The 22459-nt window shown below is 29.2% G+C and overlaps 1 protein-coding gene across 4 annotated transcripts; it reads right to left on the bottom strand.

The window, feature by feature from the left end:
- Positions 1–1384: 1384 nt before the first annotated feature.
- Positions 1385–20729, bottom strand: LOC147067913 (mucin-6-like). 4 transcript variants are annotated; one of them, XM_085953114.1, is made up of 7 exons: positions 15516–15794; positions 13777–13956; positions 9976–10155; positions 7521–7700; positions 5834–6016; positions 3538–3717; positions 1385–1844 (listed from the first exon to the last, which is right to left on the bottom strand). In XM_085953114.1, the coding sequence occupies exons 2-7, from the start codon at positions 13904–13906 to the stop codon at positions 1657–1659; spliced, it is 1041 nt and encodes a 346-aa protein (XP_085809240.1). In that variant the 5' UTR covers positions 13907–13956; positions 15516–15794; the 3' UTR covers positions 1385–1656. The 4 variants fall into 4 exon arrangements, with proteins under 4 accessions (XP_085809240.1, XP_085809242.1, XP_085809243.1 ...); XM_085953116.1 differs by lacking the exons at positions 7521–7700; positions 9976–10155; positions 13777–13956; positions 15516–15794 and adding exons at positions 5265–5444; positions 19826–20005; positions 20644–20729; XM_085953115.1 differs by lacking the exons at positions 1385–1844; positions 3538–3717; positions 5834–6016; positions 7521–7700; positions 15516–15794 and adding exons at positions 16632–16811; positions 18326–18505; positions 19826–20005; positions 20644–20729 and having other exon boundaries at positions 9938–10155.
- Positions 20730–22459: the final 1730 nt, after the last annotated feature.

Below are 22459 nucleotides of genomic sequence, written 5' to 3' on the forward strand. Positions count from 1 at the left end.
TGCGCACGAAAAATACATAGCATAGTGTATGTAAGAGTATACATAATAATATTATGTCTTACAAACATTATTTGCCGGAAAGTTTGTGTGTGTTCATTCATTTCAATTTTTTTAGCTTTTATCAGTTTTAAGGGGGTTTTAACATTGTAGTATAAGGTAAACAATTATACTATTATAATATTTTTGTGAGGTTCTTGATTTAATTAAATATTAAATATTAAACATAGTTCCAATCAAAAGAAGAATGGAAATTCATAAATTACATCTTCACTACGCTAGCGTTACTTAAAAGAAATCATAAATAATTGTCTACTTGCACAACCTACTGGCAAGTGAAGGTTCGTACAGAAATGGTGTGATATTGCTACTATGTTATACATACGCCTAGATTAATCATAAATCAAAATTACAAAAAATAATCTCAAAACGAACAAGTTCTGGGTAATGTAAAATAGTGTATTTTAAACGTTTTGTCATTATGAAATGATACATATTTTATTTTATCAGTCACAATTTTTTATAAGTACACATTCTTCGTTGCTATTTCTTAAATATCCGGGCTTGCAAATGCATCCAGGGTAACAGTCCGGAATGTAGCGGCACCTAGCGCTAAGATCCGGGGCGGCACAGTTGTCCTGACAGGGATGATTTCCACACTCTGTGTACACTTCAGTTGGTGCACACCCATCATCTATCAAGTGAAAATTTGGATACCATCATTTTTTCGATATGTGTAGAATTATTTTTTTCAGTAATACCTATCCAATAAAATTAAAAAAAAAAAAAAACACAATAATAATTACCTAACTGTGGTGACAGTAGATACTGCAAATCATTGCGGATAAGTTTTATCATCTAAAATCAACTCAATAAATTCTTCCTGTTATAATAACACCACACACTCCTTCGCAACTTAACAGACACAAATTAAAAATTACATTTTTAAAATATTCTAAAATTAAAAGTCGCCATACACAATAATATGTAAAACAATACTTTATTTTTTAGATTTAAATATAAATTATTTCAAAATCAATATAACATTATTTTCAAGCTTGCAATAGTGTACCATATTATATTGAAAAATTCATTCAACATCAAAATTTATTTTGAATTGAAAATTGTTTGACAATAATTATTTTATAACTTTACTGGCAGCTATAGTCATGAATGATATGAGGTTAATAATTGTTCGAATTATTTATGTGTAATATTTTATTCACATAACATACTAATTCTACGTCAGTTAATTAAATATAAACCATAAAAACACGTCATATTAAAATAAACAAATCAAATAAGAATTACAAAATACTTGAATCGTTTCATAAAAAACACGTCTTCAAGGCTCTTTGTTAAATTAATTATGAATACAATGAGCAAGTGTTACTAATCATTGTAAAAAAAGTACAGAAAAATAATGTAAATACTTTTTTTTCAATTCGCTAAACTTGATATTATTACGATGACGTAATCAGATAGGTAGATGGATATTAAATTATAGAAAAAAAACTCAATTACATTTGACATCTATAAAATATTTTTTTATTCTGAACTACAAAAATACAAAATATTATTGGAATTAATATGAGTGTTATATAACATTCAGCATTACAGTAAATTTATTTTTCGTATACATAGGAATATCGTCTTCAACTAATTGCATTCTTCTGGGGCGACGCATACGCCCTTGGAGTTTCTGAAGAACTTTGGCTTACAATCACATCCTGCATTACATATAAGGAAATTGCAAGTAATCTTTTGGCCAAGATTGGCGCATGTTTCGCCGCATGGAGAGACGCAGGGATTCAACACCTCGTTCTTTTCAGGGCATAGATTTTGTTCTTGGAAAAAATACATTAAAAATAAATTAATTGCATACCCGATAACAAAACATTATCATAAACAAATATGAAAAATTTAATAACTGTGATTTAAGTACAAAACAATTTATAAATAACCACATAACATTATAAATTCATGGTAAATATAATTTTGCTTGATAATACTGGCATTAAATTGTTAAGTTGTACAAAATCAAAAAACAGAATAAAACATTATTCAAGATTCAGACCTATTGCTGAAAACGCTTTAAATATTTTCAATTATTAATTATTTATACATACCTACATAATTTTGAAAACACTTATGAGAAAATATATTATAACTTTCTTAAATCTTTTTTGAAAAAAGTAAGACACCCAGCAGGAATCGAAATGGCGCCCATCAAAGATATATATTTTCTCAGAAGTATTTTCAAAATTATGTATGTTCAATAATTAGAATGCTACATTCTTAAATCTTGTGAATTATTCGTTGAATAAAAAAATAGTTACTTAAAAAAATATTTATGCGATATATATATTTAATTCAATTTAAAGCTGGCGAAAAAAAATCGATATGATAAAATAATCCATACATAACTACGCTTATAATAAAAAATACATAATATATGTGTGTTTGTTGAATAATTTGATATAATTATTACATTTATTATTCTTAAGTAATTTTCTCAGGAAAATGTCGTTTAATAGTTCTCTCAGATATATCGGCAAGATTTTTAGCAGACATAGTATTTCTGGTGTATAACTAGCAATCCTCTTTATTTATATCAAATTGAGCATTGTATAGATATGTGACTATATCAAAATGGAAAATAACTTATAAATAAAGACATTCAACTAACGGTAACTTTAAATATTGAAATATGGTTAGGTAATATTACTTTTGATTGTATATAAAATTTATTTATTATATTTTTTAAATGATCATAACAATATGTGCTTGCTTTTTATGAATAAAAACCTTGTTTATTAATATATTATAAGTTTTGTCTGTCTATTTTAACTGTTAATAGATTCTTGATGGAAGACCGTCACAATTTAATATGTACCTAAGCAATGTAATGTGTCTATTTCTAAGCATATTGACGTTTATGAAATTAACGATTAAATTGTTTTTTTTTTCTTTTTGTGTTTAATGTCTTCTTCATGGTGGAAATGCATTGAATTATTAATTTATTTTTCCAAAAGTGTAAAAAGTACTAAAAATTTTTGCGTTTTATTAAATTAAATTAATAATGATTAAATTCATGTCAGTTCAAAATCTCTGATACGATAATATCTCGACTTTCGTTGACTTGTAATTATTACGCCTCTGAAATGTAAAAAATAAATGGTATAAAATAAGAAACAGAATAAACAATATGAATACTTGCAGAAAAATCTTTATCCCACTCGATTGATTTTTTTAAATCATCCCTTTATATGAAAAAGATCATTATTTCGTTGATGTGTATTTTAGCAATACAATAATATAATTTCAAAAACAATCATTATATTGTTTTCAATTATTTTATCACGACTTACGTAATCTCGCTTTGATTTTCCGACTGTGAAAACACTTACGACCTATCTTCGGGATGTTACTGAGAAAAACTAATTATTGTTATTTTTTGTATAAATTATCGTTCCGGTGAAAGATTTTTACAAGAAAAATTATCGTTAAATTTAGAAATTTGTTGTCTTGTTTATTTACCACATTCTTTCTCTGGTACACAAATTCCTTTTATATCCCTTAAATATCCATCAGCACAGACACACCCAGGATAGCAGCCGGCAACATAGCTACATCTAGTTAGGAGATTAGGCTCAGCACAAGTATTCATGCATCCATGAGCACCACATGGACTGAACACTTCATTGTCTTTACAAGTATCTAAATCATAAATATTTAACACCAACATTAATAAAATGCTATTTTGATCAAAAACTAGTATTTTTTGACAAATTGATCACCATATTTTAGATGTGCGGACGTACAATACAACTACTAAAATTGTTTAGTATAAAAAATATATTTTCCTATATCATTTTGCCACTGCTATGTCTACATTCGTGCATTTTTTTTGTTCGCTAGAAGAACGCATCGCATAGCATGCGTAGCGTGGGCATTGACTGCCTCCAGCTAGTTTCAAGATGACCACTTGATGGAAGTGAAAGTGATAGTGTACGTAGTTCCAGTACCATCGAATCTTTTCTCAACACCACGTAAGTGTTGTCAATTGAATGATTCCGCAAAAAAAGTACAATAAATTTTCCTCCAAATAAGCCAAAAAATCTTTAATTTGAAGGTCTCAAAACTAGAAATGTTTTTGTGTACTATAGTTTTTTTTTAAAAACACATCATATTTTCATCGTTGTATTATAGTCAGTAAAAGTTGTCAATACTGCTTCCCGTGAAAAATTGAAAACTATTTGACATGCAAGTGTAGACAGTTGACGGAATGCGTTCGACACATTCATTCTAAGCGTTTTGTCACAGTGACGGGCGGGTAACGGCGCTACGGCGTCTTGCGCAACTCAAACGTATAACCGTGTGTGATATGCCCCAAAAAAGACACTGTCTTTGAACATTTCACACACGGTTATACGTTTGAGTTGTGCAAGACGCCGCCGCGCCGCCGCCCGCCAACCACTACGTTCTTGCACTTAAAAGAAGTTTTCCAGACAGTAAAGTTTGAAATAAGAACATTTTGGTAAAACTAACTCAATATGTCATTTTGCATGCGCTCAACTACTTGGTGTAAAAAGCAGAAATAAAAAGTTGAAGCGAACTGATAGACGACGTGAAGAAGATATGTAGACATAGAGCTATTCGACAAATCTCACCTGGTATTAATACTTTTTGCTTTCTTTCTAATAGATTCTGAGGTGTTAATCCATATTCAATAAACAATGCAGCACTTAAATCTTGCGTATTATTTATTCATTTCAATTGAACATTATGTAATGCATAATTACACTTCAATTGAATTACTTCAAGATGAAAAATAATTTAGTTAAATTACATTAATTATTTTGAATAGTGGACAAATATGTATTTCTACTAACTGTTAGTAAGCAACACAAATAAAATATCATTCATTGTTTTAAATTTAAATATAATAGAATAAGGTTAAAACTAACTATATACATATTAGGCGACAGTAGATCCTGAAGCATGTTTGTTTTGAGTTAATATAATATATGGAAAATAATAAATAATAAAATCATTGGTGTATACAAAACACGACAAATAATGTGCATGGTAATATAATAATATATTTGTTGAAAGATTCCTTGTTATAGTATACAATTTATACTATTGGATATGTCATATTTTATTTGTGTTAATAAACCATATGTACCTACCAATAATAACATATTCGACTCAACGTACAATAAAGACATACACAATTATTAATTTTCAGAAAACAAAAATACCGCATTTTTCTGGAACAACGCAAACACCGTTAGAATTTCTTAGTAATCCCCGCTTACAAATGCAGCCAGATTGACATGTTGCTTTGCATACAATGCTAATATTAGGATTAGCGCACGAATTCTGACAGAAATTATTTTCACATTCAGAGTACTCCTCATTTTCATCGAAACATACAGGTCCTACACCGAGAACAATAAACAGTAAACTATTAAATATTAAGTTTTTTTTAAGAATATTTTTGAAACGTTTTTTTTTCCAGATAATTATAATAATATATTATATAAGTACAATATTATCATGTTCAATACTAAGACGATCATAAATGGACATACATGAAGTTGAGGTTGTATTAATACATTTTTGTATTTATCGAGCATTGCGATTGTGACCATATCAAAATAACTATATATATTTATATATATAAATATATGTACTATTTAGTAGGTACATTTATTTATGATAATAGTATTAAACCATAGGTACCTACTAATAATAACAAGTTCAATTCAACGTACAATAAAGACATGAGTACACAAATAGTTATGAATATTGCATAGAAAAAAATTACCGCATTTTTCTGGAACAACGCAAACACCGTTGGAATTTCTTATAAATCCTCGCTTACAAATGCAACCAGATTGACATACTGTCGGTTTGCATACAAGGCTAATATTTGGATTAGCGCACGAACTCTGACAGATATTATTTCCACATTCAGAGTACTCCTCATTATCGTCGAAACATACAGGTCCTACATCAAAAACAGTACATTTTTTTTTAAATATTATGTCTTTAGAGAATATTTAAAAAAATGTAATTATAATATTATATACGTTATTATCATGTTCGATCCATTCATAGAGTGGAGGTGGTATATATATCTATCTATTTTTGTATTTACGAGAAATGGACGTTAGCCACTTGCTCAATCTAATAAATATCCAAACTCTGGGCTGAATGAAGCACACATTGAAAAACAATATATGAATTTGCTAGATCTTGGATTCGACTCCGGGACTCACACCATTAAATTATTTCAATTCCGGAATTAAATTAAATAAGTTTAATAACTACTTCACAAATAATTACATGGTAAAATTTAAAAAATAAATCAATACCTATAATATAATATAGGATTGAGAAGTATGTACTTAATTTAATGAAATTACTAATGTAGTACATTATTATTACTGTTTATGTAATTATCGTATTCAATAATAGTAGGTAAAGGTATAATATTATTATATAATAATGATTTGTAAATACTTATTTTACAAATCACACAAATAAGCTATGACTAAAATAATAATTATTATTATTTAATATTTACAACCTGAGGACAATAACGATAGTTATAGATCATGAGATACTTAATATTATTATCTAGATTTTAAAATATTCATATAAAAGTTTACAGAACGGTTTAATTGTTTATAAAAATGTCAAGTATTTTAACTTATTTGAAATTTCTGCCAACGTTTGTATAGTTAGCAGAAAAATTGACAAAAAAGAGTATTTGGAATACTTTTTTTTTTTAATAATACTTAATTTTCTTTTGCAAAAAAATGTATACAACTTGCAATCCTCTTTACTTATATCAAATCGAGTGTCGTTATTGTGACCATATTATCAAAATGCAAAATGACTTATAAAATAAAGACATTCAAAGCGTTATTTTATCGGTATCTTTAAATATTGAAATGTGAATAGGTAGTAATCCGTTTGATTTGATTATATATAAAACTTACTTATTATATTTTTAAATGATCCTAATATTAATATGTGTTCTCTTCTTATGAATAAAAACCTTGTTTGTTAATATATTATCCTAAGTTTTGACTAACTAAGACTCGATTTACGTCGATTCGTAATTAGGTCTCTGTAATGTAAAAAATAATAAAGAGAGTAAACAATATGATTACTATTGTAGAAAGATCATTATCCCTTTCGATCGACTTTTTAAAATCACCCTTTATATAAAAAAACATCATATTTCCTTGATGTCTATATTAACAATAAAATAATATGATTCACAAACAATCGTTAAGTATATTTTTTCCAATTATGTTATCACGACTAACGTAGTTTCGCTTTGAGTTTCCGACTGTAAAAACAATTTTACGTCCTGACTTCGGGATGTTACAGAGACAAAACAAATTATTGATATTTTTGTATGAATTATCATCATTCCGGTGGAAAAAAAATAAAAGAAAAATTATCGTTAAATTTATAAATTTGTTGTCTTATTTATTTACCACATTCTTTCTCTGGTACACAAATTCCTTTGATATCCCTTAAATATCCATCAGCACAGACACACCCAGGATAGCAGCCGGCAACATAGCTACATCTAGTTAGGAGATTAGGCTCAGCACAAGTATTCATGCATACATGAGCACCACATGGACTGAACACTTCATTGTCTTTACAAGTATCTAAATCATAAATATTTAACACCAAAATTTAAAAAAAAAAATCATATTTTGATCAAAAACTAGTATTCGTTGTCAATCTGGTCAACATATTTTAGATGGACAGACGTACAATACAACTAATCAAATTATTTGTTACGAATTATAGGCCCCTACATTATTTTACCTCAAACGAGTTATAATACGGCCGTTTTTCGGAATGAAAGTTCTAGCGTAAGTATTGCCATCCGAATGATTTCGCATGTAGGTTCTCAGGTGTAAATCTATATTCAATAAAGAATGCAATAGGTACCTATCTACTCTTAAATCTGGCGTATTATCAATTAAATAAAAAAATATTAAAATGCATAATTACACTGTATTTGAATTACATGAAATGTCAGGTAATTTAGTTAAACAATATTAATTATTAATAGTTACAATTATGTATCTCTACTAACTGTTAATAAACACAATATAATAATATAACCAAATAGGATTATCATGCATTTTTTTTTAATTTAATATAATTCAATTAGGTTTTAAATAACAGAGACATATAAGCGTCAGTAGACCCTGAAGCATGTTTATATAGTGTCAACAGTGGCGAAGGGTGGGGGTAGGCGGTTAATATCTGCAATAAATAGTGCACATTAAACTTTGTCAGTCATACGTATTTGTTTTCATTGAAATATAACTACAATTTACAGATGGTGTTAATTTGTTTTTAAAATTCAATGAAACCCTGCGAAAACCAAACCATAATAGATAACAGTCAGAAAATACTTGTTTTTCTATAAATCATCTAAAATTATGCAATTAAATCACACATAACTTGTATATTTTATAGAGAGAATAGTATTTTTTTTATCTATTCTAGTTTGGTTTAGGTAGAGCTTAATGAATTTAAAAAAAATGAACAAACAATATGTGTAATATGTATTTTTAATCCAACGAAAACAAATAAGTATGCATTAAAAAGTCTGCACAATTTTGTCGTATCGCCCAAAACTATTATGGTTTGGTTAGGCAGGGTTTAATTCATTTTAAAAACTAACTAACATCATCTGTAAATTGTATTCTTAGTTTAATGAAAACAAATAAGTATGGCTGACAAAGTTTAATGTGCACTATTTATGGCGTATCTTGACAGCCTACCTCCACCCTTCGCTACTGAGTGTCAATATAATATATGAATGATAAGAAACAATAATATCATTGCCACGAAGTCATTAAATAAATATACTATTTTTATAAACAAAACACGATTAATAATGACGTGTGTCGCAGGTGTTAGACGATTCCTCGTTCTATTATAAAATTATACTATTAGTTACATTTATTTGTGGTAATAAACCATAGGTACTAATAATAACATATTCGACTCAACATATAATAAAGACATACACAATTATTTATATTTCATAGAAAAAAATTACCGCGTTTTTCTGGAACAACACAAACACCATTAGAATTTCTGAGAAATCCTGCTTTACATATTATTATGCAACCACATTCACATAGTGGTCTGCATGTAACGCCAATTCTTTGATTAAACTTTTAAATATTGTGTTTCTTTTTAATGTTTTTTTTTAATAATCATAATGTATTATAATATATAAAATATTTCCATGTATGATTCGAAGACAATCTTATGAAGTAGAGGTGGAGGTAGAGATGTTTTAGAGAATATTTGTTAATTTTTTAAAAATAATTATAATTATCCCAAACGCGCCAAAAGAAGTAGATATAACTTCAAAAAATTAAATGATAATTATAATATATTATAAACAATATTACTATGTTCGATTCTAAGACGATCATATGGACATACATAGAGTGGAGGTGGAAGTGGAGCTACAATTATGCATTTCAATTAATTGTTAGTAAAGACAAAATAAACAAATATTTCATCGTGCATTAAAAAAATACAAAATTCAATATGTTTAAAATATCTAGATACAATATATTATAAGTGACAGTAAATCCTGAACCATGTTTGTTCTGTGTTAACATGACGTCATATAAGTGATAAAAACAATAAGATCATTGCCCCGATGTCATGAAATGAATATGTTTTTTCATAAATAAAGCAATACAAAGAATAGACGAGGTAACAATATTTCCAAGAACGATATTTTTTTCATATTATTATATACTATTCAATTTATTTGTGGTAATAACCCATACCACTTAATGACATTAAATACCACTAATTACAAATTCGAATCGAAATATTAACTGAGCAACGTACATTAAAGACACTCACAATAATTAATATTTCATAGAAAAAAATTACCGCATTTTTCCGGAACAACGCAAACACCGTTAGAATTTCTTAAAAATCCTGGTTTACAAATGCAACCAGATTCACATCGTGGTCTGCATAGAATGCTAATATTTGGATGAGCACATGAATTTTGGCAGATATTATTTCCACATTCGGAGTACTCCTCATTTTCATCGAAACATACAGGTCCTACATCGAGAACAGTGCATTTTTTTTAAAAATATTATGTTAAGGGGGGACATGCTCGTCGAAGGTCAAAATTGAGTTTTTATTGTATTTTCAAACCATGATCCTGGACACTCCTTAAACGTTGTAGATGATCTATTTATATAATTTTGAAGCCTTATTATCCTTTATAGTTATTTTAAACATTTGATGACTGCATGAAGTATTTTTGTTACATAAAATAGTATTCTTTTAAACCTCTCGCTCTAATGTTTTAGAATATAGTCATATTTAGGTACATAACTGTGCAGTGGTGTTAAGATTTTTTACATTTATTAATTTTTAAATGCATTTATAAAACCATTAGTATAATTTATTACGAGATAATTTTTGTAAAATATTCACGATAAAAAATTATTTTTATAATCTCTGTGATCCCAAATTTGACAAGAATTAGGCATTTTATTATTCAAAAAATCGGCAAGATTAACACATTTGAAGATGATTCTAAAGATATTTATTATAAACTATGTCTTTGACCATTCAAGTGTGATAAACATCTTATGAATAATGATTGCTTTATAATAATTATTGACCTAAGAATAAGGTAGTGTTTTTTTGAAATACGCCATTTCTTTTGTCACTCCCTAGTGGTTAAGCTACAACATACGGGCGTAGCCATAAAATGACAAACTAAAATTAAAGTAGGGAGTAAAATTATGTTAACGCGCGTGTTTGAACATGTTCCTAACCGAATTTTTTTTTATTTTTTTTTAAACGGTACATGTTCAAACACGCGCGTTAATATCATTTTACTCCCTACTTCAATTATAGTTTGTCAATTTATGGCCACGGCCGTATGTTGTAGCTTAACCACTGGGGAATGACAAAAGATATTCTTAGGTCAATAATTATTATAAAGCAATCATTATTCATAAGATGTTTATCACACTTGAATGGTCAAAGACATAGCTTATAATAAGTATCTTTAGAATTATCTTCAAATGTGTTAATCTTGCCGATTTTTTGAACAATAAAATGCCTAATTCTTGTCAAATTTGGGATCACAGAGATTATCAATATAATTTTTTATCGTGAATATTTTACAAAAATTATCTCGTAATAAATTATGCTAATGGTTTTATAAATGCGTTTAAAAATTAATAAATGTAAAAAATCTTAACACCACTGCACAGTTATGTACCGAAATATGACTATATTCTAAAACATTAGAGCGAGAGGTTTAAAAGAATACTATTTTATGTAACAAAAATACTTCATGCAGTCATCAAATGTTTAAAATAACTATAAAGGATAATAAGGCTTCAAAATTATATAAATAGATCATCTACAACGTTTAAGGAGTGTCCAGGATCATGGTTTGAAAATACAATAAAAACTCAATTTTGACCTTCGACGAGCATGTCCCCCCTTAATAGAGAATATTTTAAAAAATGTTAATTATAATAAGTATAATATAATATACGATATTATCATATTCGATCCTAAGACGATCATATTGACATCCATTGAGTGAAGGTGGTACGAGAAATGGATGTTAGCCACTTGCTCAATCTAATATATCCATACTCTAAGTTTAAACACCATTGTAAAACAACATGAGAATTTGCAAAATCCCGTATTAGAGCCCGGGACCCACAATATATAAATATTTTAGGTCGGACGTTAAATTAAATAATTCAAATAAATACTTCACAAATAATTAAGTATAAGTAAAATAAAATCAAATTAATATCATAGAATTGAAAAGTATTTAATTAATTTAATGAAAATACTAATTTAGTACCTACATATTATTACTACTTTATTATTGCTTATGTTATTATTGCAATCAATAATAGTATATATTATTAGAACGATTTGTTAAAAAAAAAACAATTCACACAAAAAGCTATGACTAAAATATTCATTATTATTCAATATTTTCAGCTTAAGCACAATAATGATAGTACGAGGGTGGGTCAATAAGTCCTTAGAAAAGCCGACAGGTGGCGCGACTAGTACTGTAAGCGGTTTGTTTTCATGCAGCGGCACTACCGATTCAGTATGCTGCGAAGTTTCAATCAGATTGGTCGGGTTGTTGTGTGTTTCTCGTAGATTTAAAAAAAAAAATTGCTTGTGAAAAATGGAAAAATGGAAAATGGAGAAAATTGAGTTTAGAGCTGTTATTAAACATTTTAATATAAAAGGGTTAACAGCAAAGGAAATAAAAAATGAGTTGGATTTAGTTCACGGCATATCTGCTCCTTCACTTGCAACTATTTATAACTGGTTAAATGAATTTAAACGTGGTCGTACATCAACAAAGGATGAACCACGCTCAGGACGTCCTGTAGAGGTGACTACACCAGAAATGATCAATAAAATCCACGATATGGTGTTAAGTGACCGAAGATTAAAGTTGAGTGAGATAATTGAGGTTACAGGGATCTCAAAAGGTAGCGTCATTTCTATTTTACATGACAAATTGGGCATGAAAAATATTTCTGCAAGATGGGTGCCGCGTTTGCTCACAGTCGACAATAAACGCAATAGGGTGGTGGCCTCTAAAGCCCTGTTGTCGCTCATGCAACGCAATCCGGATGAATTTTTTCGTCGCTTTGTGACTGTAGATGAAACATGGATACACCACTATACTCCCGAGACGAAAGAACAGTCAAAGCAGTGGATTGCGAAGACAAACCATGTCCAAAGAAGGCGAAAACCGTAAAATCAGCTGGTAAGGTTATGGCTACTGTATTTTGGGATGCACGTGAAATTATTTTCGTTGACTATTTGGAAAAAGGAAAAACAATAACAGGGGATTATTATGCATCTTTATTGGACCAGCTAAAAAACGAAATTGAAGAAAAACGGCCTCATTTAAACAGGAAAAAAATCCTCTTTCATCAGGACAATGCCCGTGTTCACACATGTTTACGATCAATGGCTAAAATTGAAGAATTGAAGTTCGAATTGGTCGACCACCCACCGTATTCGCCAGATTTAGCCCCCAGTGACTTTTTCCTTTTCCCAAACTTAAAAAAATGGCTAAGTGGACAACGTTTTTTTTCAAATGAAGAAGTCATCGATCGGACAAATGCTTATTTTGAGGACCTTCCGAAAATTTATTTTTCTGACGGTTTAAAAAAAATTGAGAAACGTCTAACCAAGTGTATTGAGCTCCAAGGAGATTATGTTGAGAAATAAAAAAAAAATACAAAAATAAAAACTGTTTTAATGCTTTTTTCTAAGGAATTATTGACCCACCCTCGTATCTAGATTTTAAAATATCCATATAAAATTTTCTGTACGGTTTAATTATTGATAAAAATATTGAGTATTTTTGCATACTTGAAATTCTTGCCAAAGTTTTTCCAGTTATTTTAAACATTATTTTCTTGTTGTGTATTTTAGCACCACAATAATATAATTCACAAACAATATTTTTCCAATTATTTTATCACGGTTTAGGTAGTTTCTCTTCGATTTTCCGAGTGTGAAAACATTTATGACGAATTTAACTTCGGGATGTTACCGAGACAAAACGGATAATTGTTTATCTTTTGTATCAGTTATCATTATTCTAGTGAAAGATTTTTGAAAGACAAACTATCATTAAATTTAGAAGTCTTGTTTATTTACCACATTCTTTCTCTGGTACACAAATTCCTTTTATATCCCTTAAATATCCATCAGCACAGACACACCCAGGATAGCAGCCGGCAACATAGCTACATCTAGTTAGGAGATTAGGCTCAGCACAAGTATTCATGCATCCATGAGCACCACATGGACTGAACACTTCATTGTCTTTACAAGTATCTAAATCATAAATATTTAACACCAACATTAATAAAATGCTATTTTGATCAAAAACTAGTATTTTTTGACAAATTGATCACCATATTTTAGATGTGCGGACGTACAATACAACTACTAAAATTGTTTAGTATAAAAAATATATTTTCCTATATCATTTTGCCACTGCTATGTCTACATTCGTGCATTTTTTTTGTTCGCTAGAAGAACGCATCGCATAGCATGCGTAGCGTGGGCATTGACTGCCTCCAGCTAGTTTCAAGATGACCACTTGATGGAAGTGAAAGTGATAGTGTACGTAGTTCCAGTACCATCGAATCTTTTCTCAACACCACGTCAGTGTTGTCAATTGAATGATTCCGCAAAAAATGTACAATAAATTTTCCTCCAAATAAGCCAAAAAATCTTTAATTTGAAGGTCTCAAAACTAGAAATGTTTTGTGTACTATAGTTTTTTTTTAAAAACACATCATATTTTCATCGTTGTATTATAGTCAGTTAAAGTTGTCAATACTGCTTCCCGTGAAAAATTGAAAACTATTTGACATGCAAGTGTAGACAGTTGACGGAATGCGTTCGACACATTCATTCTAAGCGTTTTGCCACAGTGACGGGCGGGTAACGGCGCTACGGCGTCTTGCGCAACTCAAACGTATAACCGTGTGTGATATGCCCCAAAAAAGACACTGTCTTCGAACATTTCACACACGGTTATACGTTTGAGTTGTGCAAGACGCCGCCGCGCCGCCGCGCCGCCGCGCCGCCGCCCGCCGACCACTACGTTCTTGCACTTAAAAGAAGTTTTCCAGACAGTAAAGTTTGAAATAAGGAACATTTTGGTATAACTAACTCAATATGTCATTTTGCATGCGCTCAACTACTTGGTGTAAAAAGCAGAAATAAAAAGTTGAAGCGAACTGATAGACGACGTGAAAAAGATATGTAGACATAGAGCTATTCGACAAATCTCACCTGGTATTAATACTTTTTACTTTCTTTCTAATAGATTCTGAGGTGTTAATCCATATTCAATAAACAATGCAGCACTTAAATCTTGCGTATTATTTATTCATTTCAATTGAACATTATGTAATGCATAATTACACTTCAATTGAATTACTTCAAGATGAAAAATAGGTTAGTTAAATTACATTAATTATTTTGAATAGTGGACAAATATGTATTTCTACTAACTGTTAGTAAACAACACAAATAAAATATTCATTGTTTTAAATTTAAATATAATAGAATTATAGGTTCAAACTAACTATATACACATAAGGCGACAGTAGATCCTGAAGCATGTTTGTTTTGAGTTAATATAATATATGGAAAATAATAAATAATAAAATCATTGGTGTATACAAAACACGACAAATAATGTGCATGGTAATTATAATAATATGTTTGTTGAAAGATTCCTCGTTATAGTATATAATTTATACTATTGGATACGTCATATTTTTGTTAATAAACGATATGTACCTACCAATAATAACATATTCGATTCAACGTACAATAAAGACATACACAATTATTAATATTTCAGAAAAAAAAATTACAGCATTTTTCTGGAACAACGCAAACACCGTTAGAATTTCTTAGTAATCCACGCTTACAAATGCAGCCAGATTGACATGTTGCTTTGCATACAATGCTAATATTAGGATTAGCGCACGAATTCTGACAGAAATTATTTTCACATTCAGAGTACTCCTCATTTTCATCGAAACATACAGGTCCTACACCGAGAACAATAAACAGTAAACTATTGAATATTAAGTTTTTTTAAGAATATTTTTGAAACGTTTTTTTTTCAGATAATTATAATAATATATTATATACAATATTACCATGTTTAATACAAAGACGATCATAAATGGATATACATGAAGTTGATGTTGTATTAATACATTTTTGTATTTATCGAGCATTGCGATTGTGACCATATCAAAATGCAAAATAACTATATACATATATATATAAATATATATATACTATTTAGTAGGTACATTTACAAAATATATATAGTACAAAACTTAAATCAATTAGAATTTACATTCATATTCCATCAAGTACCTTCGGTCGATATTATAAATTTTTTATTAAAAAAAGATTTCCACTTTGCAAAAATAAAAATGTATAATCTACCTGCGTCATATATCCCAGCCACCACAGATAATTCTACATGTTCTTTAAAATTAAATTTAACTTTAAGATAATTACATGACATCATAGGTAATTTAGTTAAACAATATTAATTATTAATAGTTACAACTATGTATCTCTACTAAGTACTAACTGTTAGTAAACACAATATAATATAACCAAATAAGTTATCATGCATTTTTTTTAATTTAATATAATTCAATTAGGTTTTAAATAGCATCATTAGATCCTGGATCATGTTTATTTAGTGTCAATATAATATATGAATGATAAGAAACAATAATATCATTGCCACGAAGTCATTAAATAAATTAACTATTTTTATAAACAAAACACGACAAATAATGACGTGTATGGCAGGTGTTGGAAGATTCCTCGTTATATTATAAAATTATACTATTTGGTACGTGTATTTGTGGTAATAAACCATAGGTACCAATAATAACATATTCGACTCAACATACAATAAAGACATACACAATAATTAATATTTCATAGAAAAAAATTACCGCATTTTTCCGGAATAACGCAAACACCGTTAGAATTTCTTAGAAATCCTGGTTTACAAATGCAACCAGATTCACATCGTGGTCTGCATAGAATGCTAATATTTGGATGAGCACACGAATTCTGGCAGATATTATTTCCACATTCGGAGTACTCCTCATTTTCATCGAAACATACAGGTCCTACATCGAGAACAGTACATTTTTTAATATAATGTTATCAGAGAATATCAAAAAAAAAATGGTACTTATAATAAGTATAATATTATATACGATATTATCATGTTCGATCCTAAGACGACCATATTATGGACATCCATTGGATGAAGGTGGTACGAGAAATGGATGTTAGTCACTTACCCAATCTAATAATATATCCATACTCGAAGTTTAACCACATATTGAAAAACAAAATGCAAAATCCCGTATTCGAGCCCGGTACCCACAAAATTAAATTATTTTAATTCGGACGTTAAATTAAATACTTCACAAATTAATACTATAGAATTGAAAAGAATGTAATTAATTTAATGAAAATACTAATATAGTTAGTTCCTACATATTATTACTACTTTATTATATTATGAACATATGTTATTATTGCAATCAATAATAGTATATATTATAACGATTTGTTAAAAAAAACTACAATTCACACAAAAAAGCTATGTCTAAAATATTCATTATTATTCAATATTTACAGCTTAAGCAAAATAATGATAGTATCTACATTTTAGAATACTCATGTAAAATTTTCAGTACGGTTTAATTCTTTATAAAAATGTTGAGTATTTTAGCATACTTGAAATTCGTGCCAAAGTTTTTCCAGTTATTTGAAACATTTTTTTAAATTATAACAACGTAATTTTTTGTAAAATATGTACATAACTTGCAATCCTTTTTATTTATATCAAATCGTATATTGCTACTGCGCCCATATCAAAATGCAAAATAATTTATAAATAATAACATACAAGGCGTTATTTTATCGGTAACTTTAAATATTGAAATGTGAATAGGTAGTAATACATTTGATTGTACATATAAACTAATTATTATATTTTCAAATGATCATAACATTATGTGTTTACTTCTTCTGAATAAAAATCTTTGTTTATTTATATATTATCATATTTTTTGCCTATGTTATGTTAATTAATTATTGACGGAAGACCACCACAATTAAATATGCACCTAAGTAATTTATGTCTACTTCTGACTTCTGAGCAACTATTACGATATTTACGATTAAATTTATGTCAGTTAAAAATCTCTTAATATATTAATGTCTCGACTTACGTTGACACGTAACTATTACGCGCCTGTAATGTAATAAATAAGAAACAGAATAAACAATATGATCACTTGCAGAAAAATCATTTCCCCCCTCGATTAACTTTTAAAAATCATCCTTTACCTAAAAAAAGGATCATTATTTTCTTGGTGTGTATTTTAGCACTATAATAATATAAATCACAAACAATCATTATATTTTTCCAATTATTTTATCACGGTTTAAGTAGTTTCTCTTCGATTTTCTAACTATGAAAACGTTTATGACGAACTTAACTTCGGGATGTTACCGATACAAAACGGATTCTTGTTTATCTTTTGTATCAATTATCATCATTCTAGTGAAAAAATTTTGAAAGACAAACTATCACTAAATTTATAAATTTATTGTCTTGTTTATTTACCACATTCTTTCTCTGGTACACAAATTCCTTTGATATCCCTTAAATATCCATCAGCACAGACACACCCAGGATAGCAGCCGGCAACATAGCTACATCTAGTAATGAGATTAGGATCAGCGCAAGTATTTCTACATCCATGAGCATCACATGGACTGAACACTTCATTGTCTTTACAAGTATCTAAATCATAAATATTTAACATCAAAATTAATAAAATGGTATTTTAATCAAAAACTTGTATTGGTCTGCAATCTGGTCACCATATTTTAGACGGATAGACGTACAATACAACTACTAAATCATTTATTACGTATATATGTCACTACATCATTTTAGCACCGTTAGTCTACATTCGTGCATTTTTTGTTTGCTAGAAGAACGCATCGCATAGCATGCGTAGCGTGCGCATTGACTGCCTCAAACCAGTTGCGAGACGGCCGTTTTCCGTGTTTAAGTCGAAACGTACGTAGTTCCACCACCAATAAATTTATGTTCAAAGTCACGTAAATGTTGCTAACCGAATAATTCCGTAAAAATGTAATATAATTTTACGCCATATAAGCCGAAAATTATTTAATTTTGAAGGTCTCAAAACGAAAAATAACCAATGTACTCAAATATTTCAAATGTTTCAAAATAATATAATGCTTTCATCGTCGTATTATAGCCAGTATATAAAAAGATTGCAACACTGATTTCCATGAAAAATTGAAAACTATTTGACGTGCAAGTGTAGACAGTTGACGGAGTGCGTTGACGACAATCATTCTAAAGCATGTACTTACGTAAAAAGCAAAAATAAAAAGGTGAACATAGGTATCTGTCAAGTCCCATCTGTTGTAAATACTTTTAAATTTGTTCTAATACGTTCTGAGGTTAAAAAGTCTGAGGGGTAAATTTGCATTCAATATAGAATGCAATACTCTTAAATCTGGCGTATTATTCATTTTAATCAAAAAATATTTAAATGCACAATTATACTGTAATTGAATTACTTGGAATATTAGGAAATTTAGTTAAACAATATTAATAATTATTTATAGTTACAATTATGTATCTCTACTAACTGTTAGTAAACACAATATATACAAATAAAATAATAATTAACATGCATTTTTTTTTAAATTTCAAATTCATATAATACGATTAGGTTTAAAATAACTAGAGACATAATATAAGCAACAGTTGATCCTGAGGCATGTTTGTTTTGTGTTAATAAAATATTATATGAATGATAAGAAACAATAATATCATTGCCATGAAGTCATTAAATAAAAATATACTTTTTTTGTAAACAGAACACGGCAAAAAATAATGTATGTGGTAACAAATTATGTTTATTGAAAGATTCCTCGTTATATTATATACTATTAGGTACATTTATGTATGGTAATAAACCGTACCATTAATAACAGATACGATTCAAAATATTCGCTGAAGCAACGTACACAGTAAAGGTAAAGACATACACAATTATTAATATTTCGTATAAAAAATTACCGCATTTTTCTGGAAGAACGCAAACACCGTTAGAATTTCTTAGTAATCCTCGCTTACAAATGCAGCCAGATTGACATATTGGTCTGCATACAATGCTAATATTTGGATTAGCACACGAATTCTGACAGAAGTTATTTCCACATTCAGAGTACTGTTCATTTTCATCGAAACATACAGGTCCTACACCGAGAATAATAATTCAGTGTTATGTTTTTAAAGAATATTTTTAAAATGTTTTTTTTTTTAATTGGAATAACATAAAGTGTAGGTTGTATTAACAGACTTTTGTTTTTACGAGAAATGTATGTTTGCCACTTGCTCAACGCCAATACTGTGAGTTTGAACAACATGTGAATTTTCCAAACCCGGATTCGAACCCGGGATCCACGAAGTTAAATTAATTTAAATTCCGACATGAAATTAGGTACCTAATTTAAAAAAAAATACTTTACAAATAAAAATGAGATAATATGCAAATTGAAAAATAAAATCAAGGCGATTATTTTTAACTCATTTTATGAAATTACTAATGTAGTACATATTACTACATTCATTGTTAATGTAATTATTGTAATCAATAATAGTATAAATATTATTATATTACAAGGATTTTTTGATACTTATTTTACAAATCACACAGAAAGTTTATTACTAAAATGTTTATTTTTATTGAATATTAATTACAGCCTCAGCACAACATGTAATGATAGTTATACATAATGAGATACCTAATATTGTTGTATATACTATATAATATTTATATCAAAATTTCCAGAATGGTTTTATTATTTATAAAAGTGTTGAATGTTTTAGCTTACTTTGAATTCCAGCTAACGTTTGTCCAGTTAGCAGGAAAATCAGCGCGAAAGATAATACAGCCTTCATCTTGATTGTCTCTCTATTGAGAAGCAGACGACGAATGATGTACACGAACCGATCGCTAAACAGGTAAACTAGAAACACCGGGATTTCCCAGACAAGAGATTGAGTATGATGTCAGAGAAACTGAGAAAAAAACGCGATACCGCGACGATCAAGAGCGATTACAATAACAGCACATTTTCGCGGTCATTTTCACCGAAGTGTTTATTTCCGGCGGAAACCACCTGTACTCTAATTTTACAAACAATTCACACTATTTATATTCGGTCCAATCTAGAATGGCCAGCACGATGTCATGGAAACGTGACAACCAGTCGTGTTTTTTTGTAATTAAAATATTACTGTCTTTTTTTATAAAGACCGAGCCGTATTTATGAGATAAGTATATTATACATTAAAAGAGATGGTATCTAGTAATTTTCCGTGATAACCCAAAATAGTTTGCCGTCTTATGTCTTAGTGTCTTTCACTTTCAAGGATCGTGAATCCTAGTTATGTCCAGCGCTCGAAATGGAAAAGTTTACGAACCGGAGCGCTCGACAATTTTCTGAAGATATTTACATAGTTATCAAATTTTTTGTGTATTTTATAAAAATAAGTGTTAGATCTTCTACTATATGGCCTATCTAGCTCAGAATGTCAAAATATTTCTCCACGAGACGGAGCGATAATTTTACCAATTTCACGAGCCGGAATGGCGCTCCGGTGCGCTCCAGTCCATTTCGATCCCTGGTTATGTCTCCACAGCAGTGATTGCCAACTAGGGTATGTCAGGGGCTCTGCGAAAATTCGCAAAGACTTAAACTTGCGAAAACATGACACTGAAAAGCTATTTTGGTTATTGAGAAAAAATGTTTAACGTGATCTATTTTTAAAGAATACAGCCTTTTAAATATATAGTTCGGCTATGTCATAAATACTCGTATTATTGCGGTAGGGCGAGTTTTATTTATGAGGAAAAATATTGAACCAATAAGGAATGAATGAATTCAATTTTCAGTAATGGATAGCCATTACTGTAAACTGAATTCATTCATTCCTTATTCGTTCTTACGCTTACTAGTATTCGTCTCATTTTATTTTTATACTCATTTAAAATTGTCACATTAACATTATAGTTATAGCACAGGAGATACCAACTTTGTCTACACTATTTATTGATAAGAGTGCTATGTTGGCCCCCTTTTAATTTTGGATAAAATGTATGTGAAGACAACTGGCGTATCATAATTATTATATTCGCCAGCGGGGCAAAACACTATGCATGTTTTTATATTATGCATATTCAAAGATGAAATTCCCATGACCCACTGCTCGACAGCGATTCATCGTTAGCATTTGGAGCATGAACCTAATACGTTGAGCGAATGGTTAACAACCATTTCTCGAATAAAAACAATTCCCAAGATCCAGATCGGATTATTAATGGCAGTGACATAGGTATTTTACCTTAATATATTTTTCTAAATCAATTTTCATTTTTCTTTTTAATTGGACATAGTAAAGATAATTGTAATACCTGGTGTAAATAAAACAAGTCACAAACAAAGTCATGTCCCACACAAGCGGGGGGCGATAGGGTTGTAGTCTCTGGGCCGTGGTTGGTCGAATGAGATAAATATAAGAAAAAAACCAACTTTACTAATTATTGACTTTTGTTTTGTCCAACCAACTATTATTTTTTTAGGCACATTGTATTATCCTCTCATCTTCATACCTAATTTCTCTTTCGTCTTTGTGATTTATCAGCAA

Source organism: Rhyacophila brunnea, unplaced genomic scaffold (assembly GCF_057557595.1).
Source record: "Rhyacophila brunnea isolate RB1 unplaced genomic scaffold, BYU_Rbru_1.0 scaffold_3, whole genome shotgun sequence".
Taxonomy (NCBI): domain Eukaryota; kingdom Metazoa; phylum Arthropoda; class Insecta; order Trichoptera; family Rhyacophilidae; genus Rhyacophila; species Rhyacophila brunnea.

Coding starts and splice junctions, on each gene's coding strand:
- LOC147067913 (XM_085953114.1), bottom strand. CDS start 13,906: ATGAATACTTGTGCTGAGCCTAATCTCCTAACTAGATGTAGCTATGTT. Junction 7,701..9,975: donor CGTTGTTCCGGAAAAATGCG/GTAATTTTTTTC, acceptor TTTATGATTTAG/ATACTTGTAAAGACAATGAA. Junction 1,845..3,537: donor TGTACCAGAGAAAGAATGTG/GTAAATAAACAA, acceptor ATTTTTTCCAAG/AACAAAATCTATGCCCTGAA.